A 23,991-nucleotide genomic window follows, 5' to 3' on the forward strand; every position below is an offset into this window, starting at 1 on the left:
TAAACGACAGCCATCTTTGTTTTACGAATCTATATATAAAGTATAATTAAGTTTATAAAGGAGAAATAACAGAATTCAACAATACGATTTACTATTTCAAAGTTTCTATTCCAAATCCAAAGTGGCAAGTTAAGTTTTCGGGTATTGATTGCCTTGTGGATCCTGGATCGATGTCGGATTTCCCTTTGATCGTCTTCACTGCTTGCTGTGTGTATTGCAAAACCTAAAACATATAATTTCACATTAAGTATCTTACTAGATATCAATTCATCTTTCCTGATTTGTTGGCTATTGTTTTTGCTCTAAGCTCTATAGTTATTATGACGTGCCGCTGTGAGTTTTCTCTATGTTTTGTTTTTTTTTACATTATTTGAATCATAAAAAAAGATTGAAGTCATAAAGCTGAATTATTATCAAAAAGACTCGGCTGAGCTACAATCCGTCTGTCTGTATGCATCGGCTCTTAGTTGGCGTATTTTCGTCTAGACGGCATCCATTACCATCATGTGCGACTGCAGTCAAGCGCTAATTTATCAAAGTTACATTTGCGTTTGCATTTTGTGCTGGTGGTGTGTATTGCTTCTTTTACGTTTGTTTTGTAGTGGGGGGAGCAGGGGTCCATATCGCTTGCTGCACGTTGTACCACACGGATTTGTCTGTTTCGGCAGATTATAGCGAATTAAGCTTGTGGTTCCTTGAATTGTATATGATGAACTTTGCAAAATGACGCTTGCTTCTATTGGCGTCACTCAGAAAAAGCAGGTATTATTTAAATATTTTTATCGAATTATTGGAATGTGGAGAACATTCCAATAATTCGATAAAAATCAAAACCAACACAAAAAACACAAGTTCAATGTGTACAGGTTATCCGAGAGTTTTAATCTAAAAAAACTAATGCCAAAATAAATAATTTAATTAGAGCGTGATTGCTATCACAACATCTAATTATCCAGTTCACAATACAAAAACCGAAAATATGCGATATCGCTCCGAATCTCAGAAGGAGACTAAACTACTACCTTCGAAACACCCGTATTTATGCAAGTTCAATCTTGTTGGCCTTCTAGCAATAGATTGTATGACATCGAATGAGCCAAATATCGATTTTATCAATCTACCTGCATTAGATAAATTAATAATTTTATATTATTTTTGACAACTCAAATCAATTTTTAAAAATAACCTTACACTTCTAAGAAAAAGAACTTTCGAATTTAATAACTCAAAATTTAAAAAACCCGACACAAAAACCTCTATAAGATAACTAGAAAAGAGCTGATAACTTTCAAACGGCTCAACCGATTTTCTTGGATTATAGCTAAGAACACTCTCGATCAAGCCACTTTTCAAACAAAAAAACTAAATTAAAATCGGTTCATTCGTTTAGGAGCTACGATACCACAGACAGATACACACGTCAAACTTATAACACCCCTCTTTTTGGGTCGGGTGTTAAAAATACCCTATATCCGTCGCGTGCATCAGCTTTTAATCAATACGTACAGACAGATCGCCATCTCCCCAGTGAATAGCTTCATCAGTGCCCAGCGAGTCGTCCCAATGAAAGTGCTGTGCTGGTTGACTCCAGTCCGGTTGTCTGAGGCCACATTTGATCGTGGCTAGAGTCAAACGTTGCTCTCCCGGTGGTTTCAGAGACTGGCTGCTTTTGACGGGCTTGCTTTGTTTTCCAGTTATAGTCTGTTGCAATGAGGGCATTTGTGATCATGATCAAACAATCTATTTGTTGTTTTTTGACGTGACAACGTCTTATAATTCGATACAGCCGGCTGTACGCACGAAAAAACATGACTCATGCGGCGTTACCTCGCCGCAGGCGAGGTAACGCCGCGATCGGCCTTTGTTGTCACGTTCAACTATCGTCAGTAAACCGACTTTACAGACAACCAATTTTTTTTTTAAGTACATAGATAGTACGCGACAGGTTGAGATGGCAATCGGGGTGGGGGCGCCCCGCAAACCCCCCCTTCTCATACCCTGATTGCAGTCTTGATCTGTCCCGTACTTTAGTTAATATGTGTTTCTAAGTAGATGCTAAATTATTGGACGATTTTTCGGAATCGATCATCGATTGGATCAATTTTGAAAATTCCTCCTCCTAAAGAAAAAAAAAATTGGTTGTCTGTAAAGTCGGTTTACTGCCGATAGTTGAACGTGACAACAAAGGCCGATCGCGGCGTTACCTCGCGTTACCTCGCCTGCGGCGAGGTAACGCCGCATGAGTCATGTTTTTTCGTGCGTGCAGCCGGCTGTATCGAATTATAAGACGTTGGCAGTTGGCACGTCAACCTCGCCTGCGGCGAGGTAACGCCGCATGAGTCATGTTTTTTCGTGCGTGCAGCCGGCTGTATCGAATTATAAGACGTTATCACGTCAAAAGTTCTGCATGCTTTCATACTATGTACTTAAGTACAAATGCAAATAGTTACATAACAATAAGTATTCTGTTAGCAGTCTGACATTTGTTGATCAGTTTATTTGGCTACTCGAAGTTAAAATTTAAAATACTTATAAAACATTTATTCACCATAGTAAATATAAATCTAAGAGTAATAACGGAGCGAAAGGTGTCCCTCAAAGCGGTGAGGTTCGGACAGAATATTCTAACGGTTGGCTCTTGGAAATTCATCACTTTGTTCCACTGGACTCGATTGCTCTCAAATATCTTGAAGTTAATAATTTCACGGGAGTTCTTCGGCTGCAAGTGACTGTATATGTCAGAATCATGAGATGACGCTTCGGCATCTGGAATCAGGAAGTTTTGATAATGACAGATAAGAGCTGATTTTCAAATCGCCAAATAAACTTTCTTTTAACCGAACTGACGAATGAAAGCGTTTTGATAGATTTCCAATATAAAAACTACCCCGCTAGAAATGGTTGTATTTATTCTTTAGTTATACAATACTTAGCGATTGAAAAATAGGTAGACATATCCAAATAAACTATGTCTTTAAACGCTCTAATTTACTGAAAGAAGGATATCTCTAAGGCCATGGGCTAAAGGAGGAAGGTAAATCAGTAAATAAATAAATTGCAAAACTTCAATAGTTTTCATAGGTGTGTCCGAGGATTTTTAGAAATTATTTTTCATGATTTTTACAACTAGTTCGGTATGCAGTTACTAAGACCCATGTTGACACCTTTATAAGCCGAAACGTAATTTTTATTCCGTCTGATATCATTTTAGCACAGTTTTAGGCTGTTTTGATTGGAAATTTGTTCAGATTTCAAAAACGTTAGAACTAAAGAGAAAAAATTGTTAACATCAGACCGGTAATTACATCGCTTGTTCGCCAGCTACTCAATTTAATTACCTACAAGAGCTCTGTTGCTAGGGATGATGAAGGAATTTGGCGATGGCCACCCATCGTCTTCGGGCGGCGGCAGCAGTTCTACAAGTGATTCATTGTGACGGTACATGAGGAACTTTCTTCTTGTCGAATCTAATAGAGGCAGTTCTAATTCGACGTGAAATGCCGTTACAGCTCCCTGTACAGAATAAAATAATAAATAATTGGCAAAGTTTTCACCAACTATGGAGTAAGGAAGGAAGGTCTTAGTTTTTAGTTTTGTTCATTAGTCTCTCATAACTCCTAAATTTGAATTAGAATGTCATCTCAATTTGACAAACGAGGTGTTGACTTTCATATTTTGATTTATTTTGAGGTTTTGGGTATCTTTCGTTTCGTACTGTATTATCATGAAATAACTGCGTGCCATAAAAACAAAATTGAAATTGAATTGAATCACAAAGTAAAATATTGCGTGTTATATGGAAATTATCCATCTCCCAAAAAATGGAAGCTTATCGAGTTTTGTAGAAAAACTTTCATTGTGTTAATTCCGCAGTTATAATCGACCATGTCATAGAAGAAAAAACCATTCTTTTGTGAAACCGGAAAAAAGAACTTTGCCCGGAAAGTAGCATTAATAAAATTAGCACAATAAATGATGATGATGATGATTAAACTAAATCATTCAGCACATAATAATATGTGGTTTAGGTTACCTTTTCAGCCTTAGGCGGTTGCAGAGCACCCATAATTCGGATGACAGTAAAATTGAAATACGCCGAGCGCAAGTCATCTGGATTAGGCTCAAAGGAAGTCTTCTGTTTGTCCGCGGAGAGAACTTCTCGACAGTCCAACCACTGGAGACCAGGCAGACGCATCAAGGTGGTACGCGCGTATGCTGTAGAAACCTGTAGGTTAGTAAAACTTTAAACACTCGCCACCTTGAAAGAAAATCGAACATTAAAACACCATAATATAATAGATTCTGAAGAGATTAAAATATTAGCTTGAAAAATTTGCTAAAAAGTGAATCCTAAGTAAAGCATGACCAGAAAATAAAAAACCTAGCCATGTTGCGGAAAACTGGAACCTTATTTAAATTTCTACTAAGTTAAAGATTAAGTGTCATGCACCATCTCTTAGCAACTAAGGAAATTAACAGAAAATGTAATGTTCATACTGAGCATGGATTTCCCGCGAGTTGTAGCGCAACCAGACTCGGCAGCGCAGATAAAGCTGCTAGTACCAGCTCCAGATCACAGATGTCGTTGTCCGATAGATCCAGAACAGAAATATTAAATGGTAACCTAGCAAGCTCTGCGACACTATCTGGTAAAGGGAATAATTCGATTACTATTACTTTATAAAAACCAAACTGTTTTTCAGTCGAAAAAACGGCACTACATGTTTACATTTTCCTTTACTCCAAGTGGCGTCATGGACCCCGATACAATAGCTTAGTTTCATTTTATTAGATAAAAAATTTTTCAAAAGAAAAATAAAACCGACTTCAAAAACCAAAAACACTAAAAAGTAGAAAATAATTTTTGTTTAGCTACACATGTAATGTACCTAGGTATGAAGTCGAGCGAGCATATTAAAACAAAATTAGAAATCCAAGAGTGAAGCTCGCCCGACTTCGTACCTAGGTACATTACATGTGTAGCTAAACAAAAATTATTTTCTACTTTTTAGTGTTTTTGGTTTTTGAAGTCGGTTTTATTTTTCTTTTGAAATTTTTTTATTTCACAATTTTTAGTGGCCCCACTGTACTATTATATGCTATGCCCAGTTAAAACCCTACTGTTTACTAAGCTATTACAGTGATCGCGAGCAATTTGCTCTTATCCATTGAGGAGTTCTGTTCTCCATCTCCGAAGATATTCATCAGATCTTCACCAAATTTATATGGGACCACCTGCACAGTATACCCTTTCAAATAAAAAAATAATTTTCCAAATCGGTCCAGGGGTCTTTGAGTAATCGGGGAACATACATAAAAAAAAAAAGATCCCGACGAATTGAGAACCTCCTCCTTTTTTGGAAGTCGGTTAAAAACTACTTTCAAATACTGTAAATCTCATTGGAATTTGAGCCATCGTTTGGGAGCTACACTGCCTTCAACAAATCGAGCGTCTCAAAAATGTAAAACCTCCACCTAATCATATACTTATCATCTAAGATAAATAAACAGCAAACCATTAATCAGAAAATTCCGACTAAGCCCCAAATAAATCAAATTATGAGGCAAATGTTCGGCAAATGATACGTAGTTAATGCGATTAGCCTTCAATTCCAGCATTCTTAATCCTTCTGGAAGGACACTTGCGTCTACGTCCGAAATAAAGTTACCACAAAGATTCACAGTTGCCAGATTTTGGTAATCCTTCAACCCATCATCAAGTTCTGTCATCTATAACCAAGAACGCTTTTTAGATTTTTGTGTTCACGGATTGAGTTCATCAACTATGTGAAGCTCGACAGAAGGCGAGTAGAATCATAGTAATTAGTAAGCTATATTTTATAGGAAGACATGCTCTAGTGTCGATTGTTAATGCCTGATACATCATCATTGCGTTGCAAATTGCAGTGCAATACACCAGATCACGTTAATGTGTATGCAACTTGAACTAAAAACAAGAGACTTTGGTACCTATCTGAACAAGAGTTGGATAGTCAAATATAGGCGTAGGGCTACCTCGACAATTTCTTCAAATAGTAAAAAGTTCAAGTTCAACAAATAAACTTCAGTTTTCTTTAAAGAAAAACAGCATCAGGAAAACTACATTCAAAACAGTTATAAGTATATGTGGAAAATGCTACTCCTAAAAATCATGTTCTCTAACCCGCATTGGAGTAGCATGATTTCTATCAAACAGAGGCAGTTGGTCGATTTTATACCGTAGTAGTACTAATAAGACCTTGGCGATATCAATAAGCTACTTATATACCAAAGCTTTTCCTTAGCATACCTCAGAGTCGTTCACCCTCAACACGGTCACCATTTTTAAATCCCTTTTAAGTACTTCCCGATCATCATGCTGCACCGCTCGCTTTATTAATCCAATCACATCGTCAGTTAAAGAGTTAATATTATTGAAGCAAATTTTTCCTTCGTCAGTTGAACATTTCTCATTATCCCAAATTGACATTGGAAGAAGTGTTTCCCATTGTTCTTGTAAAGTCAATGTGGATTCTTCATCTAGAAATCCGTGTAATATGCTCTTTTGAATCTTCTTTTGTAGTGCTTCGGAAAAGGTCAATACCGGAATATTTTCCTTCATACTCTTCTCCCTATGGTATCGAGCAGCTTCTTCTATTAACGTCCAGTTAATACCGGTTTCTATGCGCTCTTGAAAACCTTAAGATGGTTGAACTAAATATGTTATTAAAGAACTTGGTTTCGAATTCCTATCTATGAATTGTTACACCCACTCAGCACCAAATAAGATGAAAATAATTTATGTCTACTGTGGCGAAATTATAATTTCGTATATCCAAATTCCAAAGATAAAACTCAAGGACCTAAGTAAAGTAAGTAGGAAAATCGTACCTTCTAAAGCGTCGTCTGGAATATAATTTAGGCTAGAATTGCTGATACTTGGCCTTACTACTTGCGCTGTAGGCTTTTTGGTGGTGGCTGACTCTTTTGGCTTCGGCGGCATTTTCAATAATAAAACTTGTAATAAAAAGACCAAATAAGTATGTAGACTCGGACTCTCCGGAATATGATGATTGTATTTATCAAAGGTATTTATTTGGCAAAAATTTGGCAATTAACGAAACTTGTCGAAATGCACAGCACTTCTTAAAACAACTAAAGATAAGCAATAAAATTACGCATAATTTCTAAAAAGAGGTTTTGATAATCACCACAGACCCCACAGACTAATAACATATAGGATAACCACTGTAGGGTAGGTGAGGGTAGGTGTGACAATAATCAGGTATAGATAGGTGGCACTGACCTATGAAATACATTATCATTACATTATAACTACATAACTTCATTCATAGTAAAGTATAAAACTTTGTTATTGTTGGTTTTGATAATATTAACAGTGTATTTTTAGTCAACGATTTTTTTTGAGTTCTAAAACGTGTAGAGTCACAATAGTCCATAACCAGCATTCGGTATCGCACAATTTCACAAAGATACAAATTTTCCACTGAAGTTTTCCGCGTTTTCCATTTAAACTGTCGGTAAAGCAGTACTTATTACAATGTTGGTCCAGTACCTAAATATTGTAGGTCACCGATAGCAGGCGCTACAGTAGCGCAAAGTATACAGCTTGTGGTATTTGCAACCTATGCTTGTGTGCGTCGTATTTTAAAAAGTGTGACTAATTTTACCGCGTTTACGTGGGTAATTCATTCATTTAAACAACATTCACGCCTCGAGTGGCTGCATGTGGTTACGGACGTTCTATTATTTTATGCTGTTGTTTTCGTAATTAAATTCGCGTGTGCCATATTATTTCCGATCGCAAAGATGTGAGTGCTCGTGTGTGGTCAACTGACAATGACGTTAGTAATCTGTGAGGAGTGCGCGCGGGAAATTCGAAGTAGTTTCCGAAGAATGTAGACACCGTGTGTCGAGATATTTTTTGCATATAAAATGCAATTGATACTGTGAGTTGTGAGTGATGTTGAGTGAAAGTCGTATCGAGTGGACTTGTTGACATTCCCGAACGTGCATATCATGTTGTATGTAGGCTTGCGTTATTGGCAATACACCATTACATGCGAAGAATTTATCACACAACTTCTTCCGGGATACACGTTTTTCTTGAAACAAAATATTTAAGCGAACAGGTACCTAATTGTATACTAGTAGTTTAATGATTATGTAAATATAATTTAGTAGACACGTTTTGGCTGGTATACCTATTTGGAAATATTTAGGTAACAATAAGTGCTAGTTTTATTTGATTTCTAACAGTCACATGTTATAATAATAATTAAAGACGTCAGAAAACTATGCAATGCGAATGGTTTATTTACTATGTACACGTGATTCGGAGAGCAAAAATGTGTCACTCTTGTTTATGAGCAAGGACTTTTTACAAATATTATTACGAAGTAGTAAGTAATAGTATTGGTAGGAAACATCTTTTTAAGTTTACTACCCAATATCTTGAACTTAGTACAAACATACAAATATAGGGAAAAGTAAGGAGTCGTCTGCAGATTAAGGTGCGTCTTTCGCATTTTAGCAAAACTAAAAAAAAATTAAGTAGGTAAGTATCTAGGTACTTAAGTATTGGGTAATTAAAAAACTTTTTATTTTAAGCCACAGACATTTAATAATATTAATTACTATTACATACACATTTAACATACATTTTAAGTTATCTCTCGTTAACCATTTGAAGATTGGTACGTTAATGTGGAATACAATATCACTAAAGACAGACAGTTGATTTCCATCTTCTTTGAGAAAAAAATCAATGCTTTCAAATTTTAAAATAGGGTTTTATAGATTTTATAAAGCATTCTGGTGCACCTAATCCTGTATGAGATTATGCACGTTTCATACGTAATCCTAATTACGTTCGTAATTTTTTCCTCATAAATTCTGTCAATAGGTAGGAGTGACGTAGGACAAAACTGTATTAGTCTTAAGAATAATGATATTTTGCTTACCTACTACAACTAAATATTTACTATCCTTTTTCACGACAGACGGTCAAAACGTTACGGTTACCGTTAACTCTGACCGTCAATAAAAGCATAATGGATTGCATATAAGTCAGAGTTTGTTTTTGGTCATTTTTTAAAATCATAATTCATGCCTTGAGGATTTTGATGCTGCCTTGTTTAACCCACTTTGCATTTTATTAATTAGTGGTCAAAGTTTAACGTTAACCGCAACGCCTTCATGCAACTGGGCCTGTGTGATTACGTGAAGTGATTATACTTGACGTAACTTTTTTTTAATGTATAGAGATATTGAGATTAATGCCATTATTTGCAAATTACGTGTATTCTGTTTTGTCTTCTGCTTAATTTTTTTAACCATTTTTAGGGTTCCGTACTCAAAGGGGGCCAACGGTATCCTTTTAGGTACTAAGACTTCGCTGTCCGTCGTCCTCCGTCCGTCCGTCTGTCTGTCTGTCAGCAGGCTATATCTCGTGAACCGTAATGGGTAGAGAGTTAAAATTTTCACAGAACGTGTATTTCTATTGCCGCTATAACAACAAATCATAAAAAAATTAAAATTAATTAAAAAAACAAAAAGTGCTATTTAAAAAAAGTTAAATCGTAAATTAATTAGTTCATTATTTGTATCTATTGCTTAAAGATATCCTAATTCCTAACAAAGACATTATTAATTATTATTATTGGTAGCTGATACTCGCGTCGCAACTTCGTCCGAGTGGATTTAGGTTTGTAAAATCGCTTGGGAATTCTTCGATTGATTAATTTACTAATATTATAAAGAGGTAAAGTTTGTAAGTTTGTTAGTAGGAATAATCTCTGGAACTAATGAACCGATTTTGAAAATTCTTTCACCAGTTGAAAGCTACATTATTCTTGAGTAACATAGGCTACATTTAATTTTCAAAAAAAATATATATCATTTCGGAAATTGTAATAAGCCACCCGTGCGAAGCAGGGGCGGGTCGCTAGTACTGAATAAGAAAGTTCATCGAACTCCACCAGAGTGAACTACACGGCAAGATAAATAAATATACACAACACACATATTTTTACATACTTCTAGGTATATTATTCAAGGACCTCTATGCGTTAGATGGGCAATTCCGAACAATAATTGTGTTCTACATCTATGACGCTGGCTGTCAAAATTAGTATGACATCAACTTATAATATGACATACGCTCCGGTTACACGGTCCATCTTGCCTGCGCAGTTAAAACTGTAAAGGCAAGACCGAGAACTGCGCAGTCCATCCACATACACGCACTTAACTGCGCAAACTGACTTGCGCAGGTAGGCCCTCAGGTAAGATGGAGCGGGTAGCTGGAGCTTTATATTTATAAGCAAAAGCGAGTTGCAGCTCGCAAATATTTTGTTCGGAATGACCCGTCTAGTACGCAGTATAGAGGTCATTGCTATTATTATAAAACTGGTTTCATCTCATAGCAGATTACGTTTGGAACCACCTTGCGAAATATCTTTCCAAATATGACCACTTGGACTTTGAACCGTCGTCTTTAGGTACCTATATTGCTTTGCGGGGCTACGTCTACGTTGTACGTTCAGTTCAACGACTTTTCAAAACGTTTACTCTATCTACTTTGATAGAAATCATTTTGGTGTGATAAAAATGTTCATTATGAAAACATGAAAATAAAATTATGCATCCATCTATTTCGCACCCATCTCTTCCACCCATGGCGTGACACCCATGAGCCACTCATGACACACACAAGGGTGGAGGAATTGTGCATGATATTGTAGGTGATTCATACCATAACTGCCCGTTGGTAGAGGTTAGCATAGTCAACTGCGGATGAGGTCCTGGGTTCGATTCCTGAGCTCGAGCCAAAAATAGTTCCGTCAATCCCGCGACTGATCTTTCTCTGGTCGTGTCGAATTGCCGCCCCATCGAGCTATGAGAGTGAGAGAGTAGAAAGTGCACCAGCGTGTGTGTAACACTTGAGCGCCGTATTATATCCCGCGCAGGTGTCACGCGACCCGCATCGTGTATTCAGGCCTATTAGGTTTTTTAGGGTTCCGTACCTCAAAAGGAAAAATGGAACCCTTATAGGATCACTTTATTGTCTGTCTGTCCGTCTGTCCGTATGTCGTGTCTGTCAAGAAAACTTATAGGGCAGTTCCCGTTGACCTAGAATTATGAATTGTGGCAGGTAGGTAGGTCTTATAGCACAAATAAAGGAAAAATCTGAAAATCGTGAATTTGTGGTTACATCACAAAACAAAAGTGGGGTATCATATAAATGAAAGGACTTTACCTGTATATTCTAAAACAGATTTTTATTTATTTTTATGCATAATAGTTTTTGTTTTATCGTATGTTTATCGTGCAAAATGACGGAAAAAATAGCCGAGTACGGGAACCCTCGGTGCGCGAGTCTGACTCGTACTTGGCCGGTTTTTTGAAAAGTTTATTGAATCTACATTGTTCCATTACAATGCATTTATCTTTTCCGCGATTTTGTACGTACGTTGTTGGATTCTTTAGCCGGCAGGTAGATACAGACCTACTTATTATGTTCTCGCGAATATCTTTTACAAATAAAAATCTGTCGACTTCATGGGTAGAGTAGGTAACTACCGGCCTATAGTTACAAAAATAATTCCGGTTGACCTTGCGAAATCATTTAGATAAGACCCTTCATTGGATCTTTACAACTTATATGTAATATGTATATAATATTATTTTATCTACATCATATCCAAATCGATTTATCCTTGTACTTCGACCTCTAAATCTAGATATTTTATCGTAAGATCAATGTTCAGTATAAGCACCTGTCTTAGGTATATTACTTTCTATCAAAGATACATTAGGTAATATGTTTGAGGAGTTTCTTATCGCAAGAGGAAATTGATTAAGACGACAGCGAGTCGGTTTACGCAAACGCGAAAACATTTATTATCTCCTAATCCAAATTTTATTTCGATTTCACTGATGGTTTTGATTCAATAGATCGATTGATTATGATTATTTATAGATTATTATTAACAAAAACATAGTCGCCAAATAATTGGCAGAGCAAGGCCTATTTTTAACTGAAACAATAGAGTCCAAAATAAAAAACAGTTGTAATAAAATTGTCGGTCACAATGACAAGTGAACGACTTTTTATCTTATTATTTACTGTCCCATGGATGAACGTTTTATTATATCTCTATGTAATGTCCATATTGCCTTGAAAGGTTTCCTTGGGAAATTTCACAAGATCTATCTATATTGTAGTTTGTTCAAAAAGAAAGCATTTTTCATAATTGGAAATGGACACCTCTGTTTCCACGTAGACTCGATGCTTTTTGAGTTGCTACATGGGTGCTACTGACGAAGTTGATACGGGCTAGGTATGGTTAAAATGATTAAAAGAGGGCTAAATAAAAGCGCTATTTTAATCCCCATTTAATAAGTAAGTACTTTTTTCCTATAGCTGTTTAGTATCGTTATCAATTTACCTTTGAAGGGCTAAAGCAGTAAAAACGAGTTCAACAACCTCTGTAAAAAGTGGGAGATATTGAAAAGGGCTAAGCTGGCAATACCCAAGTACTGTAGACACGAATTACTGTACTGTACACATACTGTGTACTGTAGTCGTACACAATATGTACATTATGCATAGGTATAGCTACGAGTACCTATCATACAGTAAGTACGGTTTATACTGAGAAGAAGTCCTTCGAATTTGTAGAAGTACATTGTTAGTAGGTATTATAAGAGTACAACTATGTGGCTGAATCCGCAAAGTTCCGTGGCACCCACCTGAATTAGGATCGCCGCTGAAAATCAACGCTGTATGTATTTGTGCAACGGAATACATAATTATCAGGTAATTACTGAGCTGGGATCTTTTTCTCAGGTTGTGCCGCCCACGGCATAGTTTGTTTCAGCGATTCTTCTGTTTGAGATCTTAGCTTATACCCAATTTGTGGAGGCGTCGGCACCGTCGGCATAACTTAACTTTAGTTAAAACTGGCGAAGTGAGGCACAATTTTTGAATAACGTTTCTTTTTCTTTTCTTTGTTACAGACAGGATGTCGTTTACAATGAAAGAAGGTGGTTTCGGCGTGGGAGATTATGTAGCGTTCGGGGTCCTATGCGCGTCGTCCTGCGCCGGTGGAGTTTGGTACAGCGCTGTTGGTTCTCGGAGTAAAGCCGTGGTGGACATCAAAGACTATTTACTGGGCGGAAAGGCGATGTCTACTTTTCCAGTCGCCATGTCATTAATAGCCAGGTAGGTAATTATGGAAACAGCTTGAGCTTATTATCACTACCCATTTTATAAATGCGAAAGTGTTTTGCTTGTTTGTTAGTTTGTCTTTCAATCACGTCGATTGAAACGGGACAACGGATAGACGTGATTTTTTGCAGGGATATAGTTAAAACCCTGGAGCGACATAAGCTATTTTTATTCCAGAAAGTCAATGAGTACCCACGGAATTATAAAAAACTAAATTCACATGGACGGAGTTGCGGGCATCATCTAGTAATAATGAAAAAATCACGAATTAGAGTAGAAATTGCTATCGATATGTCCTATATTTACAATATTTTTATTACTCGTATACAAAATTAAAAATAATAGTACTTAACTAAATATAAATCTAAAACTACCGTTAGACAATCTTGTTTTATCATTAGAACAACAGTTTTGTACAGACAGTTATTAAGAATGTGGAGAACATAGATAAAGTCTAGGTTATTATAATCCTATATTTACATTACCTACTCATATCACTTTAGCTAAGTATCTATGACGACTACGATTACCTAGATTGTAGAATCTCGTAATGACGCTTAAATGTATTATTAATTGAGATTGTAATAAAATTCTGTTAACGACAATAACTTATGCTTTACCCTTGGCTTTACCTCATTCATGCCTAAATAGAATTCCTAACATTATTTATTAGATTCAATGATAAAGAGATTCTTCTTATCTTCAGAAGAAGAGCTAATCTTACAATTTCTTTCTGTCTCAAGTATTATCATGTACGAGTACCTATACGTTAACAGTTAATTAATAAAATATTACAATAATATAAAATTAATTATACCTTTAAATTTTGACCGCACCTAAATGAAAGCAAAATATTGGTTGAGCAAGTCAGGGTTTGTTAATTTTAGGCCAAAATTTTACCTTCAACCTTAATCTTGTAGGTATGAATATTGACTTATGTAATCTGCTTTGCTTTTTATTCAAAGTTTACCAGTAACATTGTACCTTCCTAACGTAATAGCCTCCTCATCGTACAACTAGACCTAAGTGAAAGAGAAAAATATAAATAAAGTTTGAGGGTCAGACACTTTGCTAGGCTATACCTACGATTATTGTATTTTTAGGGTTCCGTATCTCAAAAGGAAAAACGGAACCCTTATAGGATCACTTTGTTGTCTGTCTGTCTGTCTGTCTGTTCGTCCATCCGTCCGTCGTGTCTTTCAAGAAAACCCATAGGGTACTTCCCGTTGGCCTAGAAACATGAAATTTGGCAGGTAGGTAGGTCTTATAGCACAAGTAATGAAATAAATCCGAGAACCGTGAATTTACGGTTACATCATTAAAAAAAAAGTGTTTCAATTTTCAAAGTAAAATAACTATACCAAATGGGTATCATGTGAAAGGGCTTTACCTGTACATTCTAAAACAGATTTTTATTTATTTTTATGCATTATAGTTTTTGATTTATGGTCCAAAATGTCGGAAAAAATACCCGAGTACGGAACCCTCAGTGCGCGAGTCTGACTCGTAACTAACTGGTTTTTTTTTTGTCTTCAGTTACGTGTCAGGAGTAACGATTCTTGGAACGCCTGCTGAGATCTACAACTACGGTACGCAGTACTGGCTGGTGATCGTCGGAGTCACGTTAAGCTGTGTGGTGGTGGCCACTGTATATCTGCCAGTGTTCTGCACCTTAAGGCTTTCGTCGTCGTATGAGGTAAAAAGAAAGAATACTCAGAATGCATTCCCTTCATCGTCAACAGGTGTTAGTGTGTAGTAGTAAAAAAGTGTCTCGTTCGTACAATTTGTTCGTTTAAAAGCTTGCAAGTGGCTCCAACGCCAATACAAGAGCGTTGTCATAAAAAAGCAAAATATGAGAGATGATATATCTCTAATAGATATAGGTAATAATTACGTATATAGGTAAGTAATTTGCATATCTGCGACTTTCTTGCATTTTGTAGATACGGACAATTTTTATAACTAGAGGTAGTTGAAACAAGTTATGAACAAAATATGCAGTAGATACCTACTCGTACCAATCTTCTCTAGCATATCAAGCATAATTTAGAAATCTCATAAAGAGATACGTTATCTTTGCCATTGTATTATTACTTATTACTTTTTAGTTACGAATACTTCATGATTTAATTTTTAGCTCAAACACACAGATACTAGGCAAAGCTCATACACTTGTTTCTTAAAAAGTAAAGTCAAATTCCAACGCTTGTGTGTGACACATATTACGGGTAGTGACGCAGATTACATAGTATATCATCGCGGGCTTTACGCACATTCGATCATACTTCAAATATTGGTGGCCCTTTACCATGGTTGGCCCAAACAAAATATTATTACTTTATCTTAGTAGGTAATTCTTGTTTTCAATCCTGTTTAATTTGTTGCAGTACCTCGAACTCCGATTTAACCGCCACGTCCGTGCCGTTGCGTCAGTTTTGTTCCTTTTAGACGAGGTAAGTGATTTTATACTCATTCAAATACTCTTTATGGATGCGTTTGAAGCTATGCTTGCAATTTTTTGTTTTAACCCGAAACACGTTTGAAGCAAGTTGTCCTACGGGAGACTTGGCCTCTGTGTATATCAAATAAATTGACATACTTATCTATGAAATGCTCGTAACTAAGATCTGAATGTGATACAGATTTAAACAAGCTATTTTCACTCTGTACTGTCTTTTGATTGGAGCCGATGATTGGACTTATGGTGTACGGATTAGATGTACCCCTTCAAGGTTAGCCCACTTCCATCTTAGCCTGCATCATTCGTACCACCAGGTGAGGTTGCAGACAAGGGCTAACTTGTATCTGAATAAAATATATCTGTCTTATTTTTAAGCCAGTTCATTATATGTACTTCAAAATTAAAACAGAGGAATACTAAAGGGCTTTATGAATAAAATATGAGATTTGTATGCACGGAAAGTACAGTATTAAAGGCCAAAGACACAGTGGTATTGTCAGGTCATCCGGTCAACTACATTACGTGAACGATTTTGTGCTGAATATGTATTTCGTTGCATAATAGTGGATAGACCTACTTATCAGCATAAAACTTGATCGCTTGTGTTTTGTCTTTGCTAAGACTGTGTCTTCGGTTTGATTTCAAACTACTTACTGCATTTAAATTACAGGGATCTAGATTCGTTACTTCTTGAACTTTGGCTGAATCAAAAATATCCTACCGCCGATACCGATTATAAAAATAAAATAAAAAAACGAAGATGATGCAATTACACTCAATCTATGATATCAACTCTAATATTCTTAGATTTTGAATCAATGATGATCAATAGAAATTAAAATGGCGAGTTCGCCTTTAAATCATTAATCACTTTAAAAAAAGGGATTAGTTGACAATACACAGATACTTACTTAAAATGGTCATATTTTATTTTCACCGAACGCTTAATTAATAGGTACTCTACTACATATTTCAATTTGATTAGGGTTTCTGCAAAGTGATCCGAATTGAACTGCTATTTTAATTAGGTGAGCGTTAATATGGTATAATCAGCCTTTCAGAATCTGTAGAAAATGTTTTAGATTCACTAAAAATAACCATCTATTCACATACGAAAGAGGAAGTTATATAAGTACTTAGCTAGCAATCAATATTAACTAACAAACATTTTTTGCACAAAGCTTGTGCTAGGAGTAGGTACTAGAATTCAGTCCGCTGTTCATAATTATGTTCATTTTGCTCCGATATTGTAAATTATTTATAGACCATAATTGCCGGCCAAGGATGGTCTTAAATCTGGACTTTACTCACGCTTCGAACTGTAGAGCGCGGGCGCAGTCAATTGGTAATTTACAATGTCTAATGAAGGTAAGTATTAAGACTATTAACAAACATTGTCTTGTGAACAAAGACCAGTACAAAGTCCATCCTGAAAGAGAACACCAAACTGCTTCATTGTGAATTGTGTGAAATTAAAAGTTGGTCGTCGTTTTATTTTTATTGATCTAATGAGTTTAAAAAAATTGCACTTTGTTTAGTCATACTGCTAGACCGTAGCAAGGGTTGCCTAGTAAAACAAGGAACCCTTAAATTTTCGTCCTATATACGTTAGTCCGTCTGCCTGTAAGGGTGTTACAGCCAGTTTAAAAATAAAGTAAAACCTGTAAAGTCGAAATTTAAATGTAACTACATAGAATCATAGAAATGAATACCCTGATCATAAAAAATGGGAGCTGAAAAGAATGAAAAAGTTTTTAGTTGGATGGAGGCACCCATTACGATGGCACGCGGTGCCCTGAGATGGCTAGTTACTTACATAATTATTAGGTTATAACATGTATGGTCCCTATTATAGCAACAGGATATACATTATCTTATATTCTAATGAGTAATGACGTAGGTTATACCTATTTATCCAATAAGTACAAAGTTTTCCGCGAGACAATTCTTTCAGGAAAACCCGAGGGAAAAAATTACAATTTTATTCAAGAACTACTTCTATTTCAGGTTTTGTTCCTGCCTATGGTTGTGTATGTTCCTGCACTAGCATTTAATCAATGTGAGTTATGTTAAAAATGTTATATTATACTTAACCTACTCGTTATAATTTCTTTCATTTCGTTTATCCATTATTATTTTTATTTTCAGTAACGGGTTTTAATGTTTTCGCTGTGGGTGGTGTTATGGTTGTGATATGCGGACTGTATACAGTATTAGTGAGTATTCCTTATTATGCATTTTTTCTACTTTTGCTTTCCACATTAGGTCCAGCACGAAGAGGTTTCTCGATAGAGTATCTAAATTATAAGATGGATTCAACATCCTGATTCCTGATATTGAATCACTATGATAATCTTGATCAGTGTTTTAAAAGTTAATTTTTGGGGTTCCATAGGTACTCGAAAAGATGACGAGACCCTATTACTAAGCCTTTGCTGTCCGTCCGTTCGTCCTTCTGTCCCCAGCGAGCTATATCTCATGAACATATATATAATGATATTATGAGATAGAGAGTTGAAATTTTTGCTGCCACAACAACAAATAATAAAAAATTTAAAAACGGCCGCCATGTAAATGAAAAAAATAAATACGAAAGTACGGAATCCTTCGTGTCCGGCTCACACTTAATGGGTTTTTAACCCACGACCCAAAAAGAGGGGTGTTATAAGTTTGACGTGTGTATCTATGTATCCGTGTATCTGTGTATATGTCTGTGGCATCGTAGCTCCTAAACTAATAAACCGATTTTAATTTAGTTTTATTTGTTTGAAAGGTTGCTTGGTCGAGTGTTCTTAGCTATAATCCAAGAAAATTGGCCCATTTGGCCTTATTTTTATATAGTCTAAAATGTAAAATTATAATAATTGTACCGCTGTTGATTACAAATAAGTGAATGAATGAAAAAAAAATCGGTTCAGCCGTTTGAAAGTTATCAGCTCTTTTCTAGTTACTGTAACCTTCACTTGTCGAGGGTGTTATAAATTTTAAATTTACACTTGTTCAATTTTAGAAAACTGTATATTAAAAAATGTTTTAAATGTCGTATAATGTTATAAAAAATATTTTAATCAATTTATATTGTTTGTCAGGGTGGTCTCCGCGCCGTGGTGTGGACGGACTCCGTGCAGACTGGTGTGATGTTTATAGGAGTATTGTTGGTGGCAGCGGCGGGCACGCTTGCCGTCGGCGGCGTGGACGCAGTTCTTGGTATCGCAAGAGAATCCGGCCGGCTTGAACTATCTAAGTGAGACTTACTTTTATTTTTCTTCTTCTTTCGTTCAATAAAAAGCTTTATAGCTTAACGGTTTAGGCGGCGAACAAAAAACGTAGGTTCAAATTCCAACCGACTGTGTAGCTAAAGTGGCAGTGGACAGGCCATGTCTGTCCCAGAACCGATGACCGCTGAGATGTTCTGGAGTGAAGACCGTGCACCAGTGTATCAGTGCGTAGAGTGGGACGACTTCCAACCCGCTGGACGGACTGGAGAAAATAGCCGGAAGTGGTTGGATAGGAAAGCGGAGGATTGTATGTGGTAACGCACTTTCGGGAAGGCCTTCGGTCCTATACGGTTAGTTTATAGCAAGTTCCATCCATCCATCCATCAGCCTTCATGCGTCCACTGCAGGATATAGACTTTTTGGAGGGCCTGAAAGTGAAATTTTCTTTATACACCCATTTCTCGCCACCTATTAAAGTCAAAGCTGTGTTACATCCGTTTTGATATACTTTTATTTTAAAATTTTAAACTTTACAGTTGGAGCTTTTCACCATACGAACGACAGACGGGATGGGGTTCCGTGGTCGGAGGATTCCTGTACTGGACCTGTTTTAACTCTGTCAATCAGACGATGGTCCAGCGATATATTGCTCTTCCCTCTAAAAAAGAAGCTGTTACGTAAGTACATTTTCTTTACTCGTTAGTTTCACATGTTTTTCATTATCAAAACAGTGTATTATTTTAATCTCATTTTTTAAATGGGTTTTTATAGGTGACCTATATGCCTCCCATTACTTACCACCAGGTGAGATTGCAGTCAAGGGCTAACTTGTATCTGAATAAAATAAAAAAATCCTAGTCTGGTATCAATTTGGCTAGGACTTAAATAAACCTATTCATAATAAATGAGTACAATAAAATCATTACAGCGCGCTGGCCATATTCTGTATCGGTGCAATCCTGGCCATTTCCCTATGCGTGTGGTGCGGTTTGACAGCATGGGGCGCCTGGGTGCTGGGAGGCTGCGACCCTGCAGGCGTGCCTCTCGTCGACGACCGTCTACTGCCTGCTTTCGTCACCTACGTGGCCAAGGTACAACATCTGCCGGGTCTTGCTGGAGTGTTCCTTGCTGGAGTCTTTGGTGCAGGATTAAGGTGAGGACACGAAAATAATAATATTTCTATCAAAATACATCATTGTCGTCGATATCAAGTCGTTTAAGTATTCCAGTACAGGGTAAAGGATTGTAGGTCTACAGGTCTACACGGCATTTTTTTCGATCTTGACCAAGGCTTTCTTCATACATATTGACATTTTCGATTCTATGGCTTCAGAATGACTATCGAGAAAACCAAAATCAGGAATACGGGATCCATAATCAAACAGAATTTGAACAAGACTTTTTTTTTGTAAATTCCATAGAATACTTATGACTCAAATTGAAAATCAGATTGTGTGGTGAAGTGAATTAAGAAATAGAATCACATGTTTTCAGATATGGTGGGAATATTGCCAGATCATAATATGCATAGGGCATTATAAAAACAAAAAAAGCTCACTTATTTTATTCTTTTCACAGTTCCCTGTCAGCAGTATTGAACGCATGTGCGTTGGTTGCCGTTGAGGATATAATGCGTGGCTGGTTGCGATTGCGTTTGAAGCCGTTGACGGAAGGCATCCTGGCACGATCCGTCACAGCAGCCTTGGCTGTAATCTCCGTGGTAATGCTGGTCGTCATTGAGAAGCTCGGAGGTGTTCTTGGTGAGAATTTTCTTCTATTCAATATGCTATTTCAATTGCAATCAGTTAGTGAATTAGCTGCTTCCATGCTATCCCCGCATCGTTCTCCTGAATAAATATCACAGGTAATATAGCGAATAAGTATCACATATTAGGTACATGAACTTAAAAATTCAAAGCCATTATCCATCAAAAAACCTGCAATATTTTTCTTTAATGATGGATACTTTTTGCTGTCAATCGCGTGAAAATTTGGCCATGTTCCAGTAGTATTTTTATTTATAACGTTGAAGATGCAGTGCGTTGCAAAAATAATGTCAGTGACACGCATAATGACGTCGATAAACATTAGACAATTACGTCGACGGTAATATTTACCTGGCGTAGGTACTCACCTGGCATAATTACCTGGCGTAGGACACACTGTGATCAAGAAAGCCAGTGGTGGTTCCGCTGAACCAGGCCCAGGATAACTCATTTAGTGGAGACTACGTACGCGCCCTCCCTTCATAACTATAACTTCCTAACTTTTGGGTTGAAATTCGGTTACAAAACGAAGGTAATCTAGTTCGAGAAAATTCTGGTAATAAGGTAGCAGAATTTTGATCTAATCATAATTGTTTTTCCGAAAAGGTGTGGCAACTGCTCTGTCAGCGATCGCTGCGAGTGCCACGTGCGGCATCTTCACCCTGGGGATGGCGTGCTGGTGGGTAGGACCACGAGGTGCCATCGCGGGGGCCATAGCGGGGGCTCTGTTAGCCGGGACCGTGTCTTTGGGCACCCAGGCTGCTGCCGCTGCTGGCTTGCGAGCTCCTCCGCTGAACATGACCATGGAGTGTGCTCGTAACTCCACATTTATCCCCACTAGTGATTTCGTAAGTATACTTTACCTTAGACCTATATTTAGTGCATGGCTTGCTGGTGGATGGAGCCACTGGGCGTCGTAGTAGCTGAGGTGTCGTAGCAGAGGCTCTGCTAGCCGGGACCCTGTCCTCCTGTCTGTCCGTGTCTGCGAGCTCTTCCGCTGTACATGATCATAGCTTATAACGCCTCATTTATTCACAATGTGTACCCACACTTTTGTTTCTCCAAAAAACGTTTTTGCGATATGGGATTTGCAGAAATCTTTCTTGGATAGACAAATATTATTACCATACAGTTTTGTTTTACCACATTGTGTGCTAAGATAGAGAAGATGTTATGGATGGGTGCTATTAGATTTGTTGCAGGCGCTAATCACTCACTCAATTAAACGGAGTAGGTTCGACCAGTTTTCGATTAGAGAATGGCATATTTTCTTCTTAGCCTTGGTGAGTCGGGGCGACTTTTCTTGGCTTCGTACCACTTCTCAAGTATAAATACCGTGAAATCAGGATGACTACTGTGCTTTATCCTAAGCAGTATCTACCCACGTTTGTGCCCCAAACTTTGTTTTTATTGTTATCTTTATATTGTTAGAGAAATTATATGCTAATTGTGTCTTTTATTTGGCAGGACCCGAACACAGTATTCCCCCTCTTCCGAGTCTCATACCACTGGATTGCACCACTCGGTCTCCTCGCAACTTTGACTGTTGGTGCTATAGTCGGATGGTTCTTTGACAAAAGAGATGAAACTAAGATGGATTCAGAACTATTCACTCCGATTGTATGGAGGCTTTTGCCTGCCGAAGCCCATAGCAACTGCGGGATGGTCAGAAGAAGTATTAATACTAAAGATGTGGACTGTCCTACCGCACCTTGCGCCCCGCTTATTCTTGGCCAAGCGACGGATAAGGTAAGGTTCTAGAAAATTCTGATATTTACGTTGACGTTAAAAAGCAGCAATTCTTATCAAAGAAGCGGATATGCATGTATCATATCAGGCACGATCCAGGTTGAAATATCGGTACCTAGCTAATTTAAAATCATCGTATTAATCGTGGCATGTACTCGTTATAGACGACTATGTATTTTATTGAATATTCATAATATTAAGTATTTAAATTCTCAGATAATATTTTTACAATCAGCCCAATGGTTATAATTTATAGAGGAATCAGATGGAGATCTGGCACATAGATATTCAAAAAGATAGTTTTAATATATTCAAACCTTACTTTTTATATTGCAGATTGAAATGAACGGGGAGACGAGCAGGTGATAATAAATATTCAAGAAATGACAATAAATTCGAATATAGAGATAAATTAGTTGTAAGTTGGAATATTTTAATTTTTATTTTAAAATCGTTTTAGCGAATCGTACTTTAAAGTATTGTAAAATCAGTATGATTTGTGTACTTACTTAAGTCTTAGTGTGGTGTAAAATTATACATTTATAATTTATTTCCTATATTAAATGTAAATATTATTTTTATTATAATGTAATTCCATAGTAAGTATATTTTTAATATGTAAGTTATACATTTATTATGTAGTATTATCATTCCTGAAGGATCGCAGAATGCTGATTTTTTATTGAACCAACTAGGTGGACCAAATTGATTTTGTATGTGGTGTCAACTGTCAACGTTTGGTTAAAGATATTGTATAGAAGAGTGTAGTTTTTATACTGTTTGTTATCACTTAACAGTAATCCTAAAAACATTTTAATGTTTGATTGATTACAAATTAAACCTATTACTTATTTTAAATAAGTTTTGTAGTTAGGAAAAACTTAAGCATATTTTTCGAATATATTTCATATTTGTGAATAAAGTACCTGAAGCCCATGTTCGAATAATGAAATAAATTAAATGTGTTATCTATTTATTGTATTTTGATACCGTAATATTGTATTTGACACTTAGACGGTATTTATGAAATGTTCTTATTTAATAAATTGTTGAATAAAATTAACGTTCAGTATCTGATTGTATTTATTTTTGCCTCTCATCGCTATGATTGTAGTTCCAAATGATACTTTAATCTTTTGCTAATAATGTAAGTGCAAAAATGTGTTATTCTTGGTTTGTCCTTCAATCACGCCATCACGCCACTGAGCAACAGATCGACGTGGTTTTTTGCAAATACTTACCTACTTATTTATTTATTAACGTGTGGTGACGGCAAACCAGAATAAAGTTGTTACCACCCCTCCTCTTCTGGCAGGTGTCGTACGAGGCGACTTAGGGAATATAATGCAGAACGGGCAGCAGCGTCCTCTATGCTGCTACTAACATCTACTGCGATCATCAATCCGTGGTGATTGTGGGCAAATAGTCCACAATTAGTCCAGCAGTGGACTGTTAAAGGCTATTGATAGATCTGGAGAGTAACGTAGGTGATATTTAATCCCGGAAAGTCAGAGTTTCCATAGGACCTTCAAAATATAAGTCCACTAAAAAATAAAATAAGTG

At 36.7% G+C, this 23,991-nt stretch overlaps 2 protein-coding genes across 5 annotated transcripts; one reads left to right on the top strand and one right to left on the bottom strand.

Annotated features, from left to right (window-relative positions):
* Window positions 1-68: 68 nt before the first annotated feature.
* LOC123869206 lies at window positions 69-7,521 on the bottom strand. Of its 2 annotated transcripts, none has more exons than XM_045912134.1 (9): window positions 6,871-7,521; window positions 6,290-6,564; window positions 5,517-5,730; window positions 4,498-4,646; window positions 4,034-4,225; window positions 3,339-3,513; window positions 2,549-2,766; window positions 1,507-1,701; window positions 69-223 (listed from the first exon to the last, which is right to left on the bottom strand). In XM_045912134.1, the coding sequence occupies exons 1-9, from the start codon at window positions 6,980-6,982 to the stop codon at window positions 92-94; spliced, it is 1,662 nt and encodes a 553-aa protein (XP_045768090.1). In that variant the 5' UTR covers window positions 6,983-7,521; the 3' UTR covers window positions 69-91. The 2 variants fall into 2 exon arrangements, with proteins under 2 accessions (XP_045768090.1, XP_045768015.1); XM_045912059.1 differs by having other exon boundaries at window positions 6,290-6,678.
* A 69-nt stretch (window positions 7,522-7,590) lies between these two features.
* On the top strand, window positions 7,591-23,500 carry LOC123868909 (sodium-coupled monocarboxylate transporter 1-like). Of its 3 annotated transcripts, XM_045911617.1 has the most exons (14): window positions 7,591-8,132; window positions 10,431-10,435; window positions 13,025-13,228; window positions 14,771-14,930; window positions 15,622-15,687; window positions 17,703-17,754; window positions 17,844-17,911; window positions 18,785-18,939; window positions 19,450-19,590; window positions 19,842-20,066; window positions 20,492-20,673; window positions 21,286-21,527; window positions 22,147-22,428; window positions 22,765-23,500. In XM_045911617.1, exons 1-14 carry the CDS (start codon window positions 8,061-8,063, stop codon window positions 22,792-22,794), a joined length of 1,884 nt encoding a protein of 627 aa, XP_045767573.1. In that variant the 5' UTR covers window positions 7,591-8,060; the 3' UTR covers window positions 22,795-23,500. The 3 variants fall into 3 exon arrangements, with proteins under 3 accessions (XP_045767573.1, XP_045767647.1, XP_045767719.1); XM_045911691.1 differs by lacking the exon at window positions 10,431-10,435 and having other exon boundaries at window positions 13,024-13,228; XM_045911763.1 differs by lacking the exons at window positions 7,591-8,132; window positions 10,431-10,435 and adding an exon at window positions 12,139-12,406 and having other exon boundaries at window positions 13,024-13,228.
* The last annotated feature ends 491 nt before the right edge of the window (window positions 23,501-23,991 follow it).

This window comes from Maniola jurtina, chromosome 1, assembly GCF_905333055.1.
Source record: "Maniola jurtina chromosome 1, ilManJurt1.1, whole genome shotgun sequence".
Lineage (NCBI taxonomy): Eukaryota > Metazoa > Arthropoda > Insecta > Lepidoptera > Nymphalidae > Maniola > Maniola jurtina.

Bases quoted from the DNA above. Each gene is read 5' to 3' on its own strand.
- LOC123868909 (XM_045911617.1), top strand. From the start codon at position 8,061: ATGCGAAGAATTTATCACACAACTTCTTCCGGGATACACGTTTTTCTT. The intron at 18,940-19,449 runs GTGAGACTTACT...TAAACTTTACAG, and splicing joins GGCCGGCTTGAACTATCTAA to TTGGAGCTTTTCACCATACG. The intron at 21,528-22,146 runs GTAAGTATACTT...TTTATTTGGCAG, and splicing joins TTATCCCCACTAGTGATTTC to GACCCGAACACAGTATTCCC.
- LOC123869206 (XM_045912059.1), bottom strand. From the start codon at position 6,982: ATGCCGCCGAAGCCAAAAGAGTCAGCCACCACCAAAAAGCCTACAGCG. The intron at 6,679-6,870 runs GTACGATTTTCC...AACCATCTTAAG, and splicing joins TCCAGACGACGCTTTAGAAG to GTTTTCAAGAGCGCATAGAA. The intron at 224-1,506 runs GTACGTATTGAT...TATATGTTTTAG, and splicing joins GGGGAGATGGCGATCTGTCT to GTTTTGCAATACACACAGCA.